The sequence below is a fragment of the Meles meles genome, chromosome 2 (genome assembly GCF_922984935.1).
Source record: "Meles meles chromosome 2, mMelMel3.1 paternal haplotype, whole genome shotgun sequence".
In the NCBI taxonomy this organism is placed as follows: domain Eukaryota; kingdom Metazoa; phylum Chordata; class Mammalia; order Carnivora; family Mustelidae; genus Meles; species Meles meles.
In genome coordinates this window covers 155,321,525-155,327,790 of record NC_060067.1, presented here as the reverse complement: position 1 = coordinate 155,327,790, position 6,266 = coordinate 155,321,525, and the positions used below count along the sequence as shown (strand labels likewise).

The following is a 6,266-nucleotide window of genomic DNA, read 5'->3' as shown; positions in this document are numbered from 1 at the left end:
CAGGTTTGTTCAAGTTCCAGACTCTCTGGGTTCAGTTTGGAGAGGACAGTGGAGACTTTGGCCTCCTGTGTGCTGCACAATTCTCACTTCCTTGAGGAAGATTTCTTGAATTTTCCTAAGTTAAATCCCCTCTTATATTCTGTCCTAGCCTCATGTCTGTCTCTCTCCAGCATTTATCTCAGATCTCATTTTATATTTATGTATGTGGTTATTTGATTAATGTTTGTCTTCTCTGCAAATTCAATGAGGATAGGGGTCATGCTGTTTTGTTCACCTTTGTAACTCCAGCAGTGAGCACAATGTCTGAAACAATAAATATCTATTGAAATAACTATTCTAACCTCTATTTCCTTTAAAATTATAACAGCACTTTATTGAGTACTGTATTGAGTGCTTTCTATGTGCCAGATGCCATTTTAAGCACTTGACATATATCATCTCATTATTCCTCTTAATAGATGAAGGAGAAGGTAAAGTAATCTGACCAAAATACACAGTAGATTACCAAAGCTAGTAAGTGACAGAGTTAAGATTTGAAACTAGGAAGTCTGGCTTCAAAATCTCAGCTCCTTAATGTTATATTTTATTCCTTTTTATGCTCATATCACTTATCCTTTTCAGATTAATTTTATGAGTCTTTCAGACCTGGAAATCATCTCAGTGATCATTCTTTTTTCATGATTGGACCGGTGATATCAAAAGAGGTGAATGACTTGCCCAAGATCACACTGCAAGCTGTTAGCAGAATTTAGACTCTATCATGTTTTCTGCTTCCCCCCCTCCCTGCAATGTAATGGCCTGGTGCCTCTTAGGAATGAGCTAAGTTTAACCAGCAAGATTCAGTTCTATATCTTTTATAGATAAAAATTTTAGTGATAGGGGCACCTGGGTAGCTCAGTGTGTTAGGCCTCTGCCTTCGGCTCAGGTCATGATCTCAGGGTCCTGGGATCGAGCCCCGCATTGGGCTTTCTGCTCAGCAGGAAGCCTGCTTCCCCCCTTCCCCTCTGCCTGCCTCTCTGCCTGCTTGCGATCTCCCTCTCTCTCTATCAGATAAATAAAATAAAAAAAAAACTTTAAAAAATATTCAAAAAAATTTTGGTGATATATCTGACATATGGTATAAAGATATAGTACAACATATGAGAATTCCTTTTTGCAATTGTACGAATGTGTAATGAGCTTTTATAATTGTATGTGTGTGCAATGGCAGGGCAAGAGGAGGAAGACTGATTGTGATTTGCCAGAGCTAAAGAAAAGAAGTAGCAATCATCTGTCTCTGATCTTGGTCTTTGCTTGCCTGAAGGCAGGGGACTAAGTCAAACCCAAGTACCTCCTAGGTTCAGGTCTTTGGAGCATACTGAAAGCATTTGTCAGCCTTACCTAAAGGTGTTCTTCATAGAGTACTTTTCTTGAACAGAAGAAAAAAAGTGTATTTTAACCACAAGTTCATTTATACCTTTGGTTGTTTGATGGCCTGCTGCACAAAGTAAAGTCTGTGGATCATCAGCACCCACATCCTTGGAAGCTTGTTAGAAATGCAGAATTACTGGTCCTATCCTAGACCTGCTGAACCAGAAACTGCATCTTAATAAAATCCTCAGATGATTCACATGCAATTAAAGGTTGAGAAGCACTGCTCTGAGAGGCTCTGCCAAGAAAGAGACTGAAGAATAAAACTGTCTTATATTGAATCACCTTATTTTTAAAAGCACAATATTCTTCCCAGCCGACAACTTGAAACATATAAATAGGATTCTATATATTTTTCTAAAACCCAACACCTGACAGTAGTTTTTTTTTTTTCAATAGATAATCCTCATAGTTTTTTTTTTTCATAGGCACAAGAAATGCTAGAGTTGGAACAAACGCAGGACACCATTAGTCTATCCTGCACTCACCCAAATGCAGAATACCTTCTCTAGAATTCTTTTGCAGCCTCTGACTGAACATTTCCAGAAAGGCAGCTCACCAAATCACAAGGCACAACCAATCCTTGCCATTCACTGCTGCACTTGACAATCTTAGTTTAGTTTTGACCATTTATCACCTGGACCATGGCAACAGTGTTACAAACTTGTCTCAACCTTTCTAACCATCCAAAAGACAAAACGGTCTTCCTACAATCACATACCAACAAATGTGGTGCTCAAAAATTTTTACTTTCCTTTCAATTCACTATTGCCCACACTCATGTAACTACCTTTTATGTTCTCTGGTCTCATCAAACAGATCAACTAATTATCCAAAGATCTGGGTGACCCTGCCTTTCTAAGTCCAACTTAGAGTCCAACTCCCTACCTTTATCTTGTTCTCCATGGCACAATTTATGGGCTCCCTGACTTAGGTATAAAAAGTCCATTAATTTTGCCTCTCCCCAATTCCCTCAGCTCCTGGGTATTCACCAATAGCAGTAACTACTGCTTTTGTTTCAACAAGCAGTAACAACTCCTTTTGTTTCTTTTTTTTCTAATTTTTATGAAACTAGAGAAGTTAACCTTGCTTGTCTAGACTCCTCATTAAAGGGCAAATTCATCTAGAACAGGAATCTAGTCCTTCATACAGCTTTTTGTGGTACCTGGCTGCTCTCTTTATGTTCTACTTATGAGGGGAAAGACTTCTATCTATACCATCACCTGAAGTTTGCTGGAGAGTCCCATGTAGAAGAAGATGTCCTTTCTATCTAAGATTCTCATCACTAGAATTTCATTAGAACTCCCCTGGAGACTGAGACACTTCAGTTAAAATTCACAAATGGCTATAGGGCCCCTACCATACTCAAATTATTTTTGTTGGTGTTGGTATGGATAGAGAGATGATTATGATAAAGGCAAAGTTCCAACTGTTATGCTGTAAATAAACAAATAAAAAAAAAGGCAAAGTTCCAGAATGCACGTTATAAGAAACAAAACAACTTAGTCTTGTTGAAGACATCATGTTAGAGACAAAATTTTTGCCACATTTCGTTATCTTCTTAACTTGGGATCCCACAGATAGATAGGTAGAGATATATATCTACTTGACCTATTTGTCTCTCTCATAGGGCAGAGGTAGGACATTAAGAGAGGTAGGACACCACAGTGCAAGGTCTTCCCCTCCAGGCAACTTTGTCAAACTCCTCATACACGCTGTTTTAAAACGCTGACAGCCCTAAGGGCTGTTGTTTACATATCTCTTTCCCCCGAGACTGTGAGCTAACAGAGGGCAGAGTTCCTGTTTTATTTCCGGAAACCATCCTTGACATTTAGTAATCAATACTGAGAATGATACAGGTAACCCCACTGAGCGCTTGCCCTGTGGCACCCACTCTCAGAAAGGGTTTAAGTATAGCCAATCATTTAGTACAGGAACTTGCTCAAGCGAATGAACCCATACCCTTCTGTCCACCAGCTTTAGATTCGGAGACCTCCGACCTCTTCCCCACGGCGTCCGCGCTCCCTCCCCTCCCAGAACTCCTTCGTCCCTCCCCTAGAACGGCCGCGTCCCGCCCACTCGCCCCCACGTGGTCCAGGGCCGGTCGCACCTCATGACGTCACCACCACGCGCCCTGGCCGCTCCTATCCACCTGGTTTGCGAGTCCGGTGGTTTTAACTTTGCCGCGAGCTGGTAGCTCGGTAGTCGCTGGCAGGTCCGTAGCCGCCACCGCTCAGGTCCGGACGCTCGAGGCGCCCCAGGTTCTCGACATGTCGATGCTGGCTGAGCGTGAGTGGAGGGCGCGAGGGTGAAGGTTCCAGGTGACCCGCCCGGCCGGACCGAGTGGCGCGGGGTGCGGGTCGCCGGTGCGCAGCGGGGGGCGGCGGGGGATGCAGTGGAACGGAGAAGCAAGGTTCGGCTCGCCCTGCCTGCCGCAGAGATTTCCCAGTCCAACCTTTCCCAGAAGTTAGCTATCGGTTTACAGTGAAAGACACTGCGACTGTCCACGTGGGACTCTTGTCCTTACGCTCAGATCTGGGCCCGCGCGCGGTGGTTCGAATGGGAGCCAGGACGCGGACCGGGCAAACCCTGAGCTGTTCTTTCCCTTCGCCGGGCCTTGGCCTCTTCTGGTTAAAAAGAGGCGGTTGGGCCAGCAGAATCTCTTCAGGCACTGAAATCCCGTTCTCGAAGATTTATTGAACCCAGAGAAAGAAAAGCAAGGGGTTTAGAAGCATCAAACACGAGAAATTAGCCTTTTTTAGGGGATGCAGGACTAATGAGTGATTCTAAGTAAGACTGACAGTGTGGACCTATTTGGAATTGTTAACATTCTTGCATGACAGATGTGTTGGCTGCAGCGCCGCATCCTACTTGAGTTTGCCTTTGACATTAATCTTCACTTTGTGAAGTTCCTTAATTCCCTCTCTTCAGAGGCTGACTTCTGAGCGGTATCTGTAGCTAGGGGTGCCTGCCACCAGATGGCAGTCGTGCTTTGGGCATGAAAAAGCGTGTAGTGTGCAATGAAAAGGAACAGCTGGTTTTAACAGACCGACAGCAGCCACACAGGTATTTTATGAAATAAATGCTGTCGGCATCCTCTTATCTAAGAAGGTGGGAGAATGGGAGCACACAACGTAAGGGATAAGGCACCGTTCCAATTTTACAGGGCTAAAATCCTGGTTTAGAGGAAAATAATTTGCCCTCAGTGGTTGAGCTAGAAAGTGACAAATTCAGTATAGTTATCAATGTGTCTTTACCTTTTCGTCACTGAGCCAGCAGTTTCCTATTGTTTTTGAAGAATATGTTCTAGACTGACTGTATGGGCTCTGTTCATTTGTGAAACTAGAGCTGCTAGGATCTCTTCTGATTTATTTTATGTGATATATGCTTAATTCAGCATGCACATTAGTCCTGGCTCTGCTGTTCAGTTATGTCTCTTTCCATGATCAGTTTCTGTAGGGCTGTTAAAAAACTTATTTTATTATCTTCATTACTAGGTTGGCTTAAAAAATCAATGAGATGGTAAAAATGAAGACATTTCTGAGTATGAAATGCTTGTTATACAGGTGTGAAATGCTGTTTGTAGACATCAGTAATTCAAATTGCAAGATTTCAAGGAATATTTCAGTTCTCTCCCCACTGTGACTCCACATTTTCAAATCTTTGCCATGGTAATATATGATATTTTGTTAAAATATTTTAAAATATTTTTTAAAATAACTTGTTAAGTTTATGCCTTTGGCATCCCTTGTGATTGGATTTTTAGGACTGGTGTTCTTATTTTATTTTTTTAAAAGATTTATTTATTTATTTTAGGGAGGGGAGAGGGAGAGAACCTCAAGCATACTAACCACTGAGTGCGGAGCGCTTGGGACCCTGAGATCATGACCTGAGTCAGAACCAAGAGTCAGATGCTCAACCAACTAAGCCTCCCAGGCACCCCAGGACTGGTGTTCGTATTTTAGAAGTAAGAAAATAGGAGCAAAGAAAAGGCCTAGTCTCATAATTTCAATCCCTTGCAATTATTTTTTTCTGATAGTTTATAAAATTGGAGTAATTCTATAGGTACAGTTTTGTTTTCTCCCTCACTTAAATTTGTGAAATTTTTCAGTTCATTAAGGCATGCTGTTTCCTCTGTTTTCCCTTGCCATATGGACTATACTTTGTTTTCTTTTCTTTTTGCCATAGGCACTTATCCTATTTTTAAAATCTAGAAGTTTTCTTTTTGTTTCTCAGAGATATTTTTATTTAATGTTTTTGTAATTATCAAGTGTTATTTTCTTGGGTCTCCCTTATGCAAGACAAGAAATCTAGATTTCATAAACCTCCCCCTATGTAAGACAAGAATTTGTTGATCTCACTTCCCAGTCGTTACATCATCTGGAGTTTCAGACCTGGATTTTTATCAAGTTATTACTTTTTTCATAGATTCTTTCTTTCTTAAGACCAGTTTTTGGTACTTCCAATCATCATATTTGTAGTCAAGTCACACTATGGTTAATGGATTTTAATGTTCATGTCATTAAGATTTAATGTTGCAGTTTCCTTAATTTTGAATGTATCTTGAATTTTTTAAAAAACAATATATGGTACATGGATGGTATATTTTGAGCTCTTGAATATCTTGAAGTGTCCTTTGAAAAAGAAAAAAAAGACAAAACTTCTGTCCCGTTACTCTTGGAACTCAACACACCTTTCAGAGTAAGCTGAATCCTGGCATAAGCCAGGTGGTATTAGGCATGGCGTGATTGAAAAGTGAAGTCTGTTACAGCTTCATGTATGGAGGGTTGTTTATTGGGGCTACTGCAAAAGTGTCCTGATGGATCCATCTACAGTTAGATCTGTAAATAGGAGGA

The 6,266-nt window shown here is 41.2% G+C and overlaps 1 protein-coding gene across 5 annotated transcripts in view; it reads left to right on the top strand.

The window, feature by feature from the left end:
- Positions 1-3,538: 3,538 nt before the first annotated feature.
- The window catches only part of PINX1 (PIN2 (TERF1) interacting telomerase inhibitor 1), an 89,622-nt gene continuing 86,894 nt past the window's right edge, over positions 3,539-6,266 (top strand). The window contains exon 1 of one of the 5 annotated variants that reach the window (XM_045997156.1): positions 3,539-3,625. Coding sequence is in view for 1 of the 5 variants with exons in the window: in XM_045997155.1 (XP_045853111.1) it covers positions 3,681-3,699 (19 nt within the window). In the remaining 4 variants the exon portion in view is untranslated. Of the gene's footprint in view, positions 3,764-5,277; positions 5,378-6,266 lie in introns of those variants that run through there. The other 4 variants (XM_045997155.1, XM_045997157.1, XM_045997160.1 and 1 more) reach the window with 4 other exon arrangements.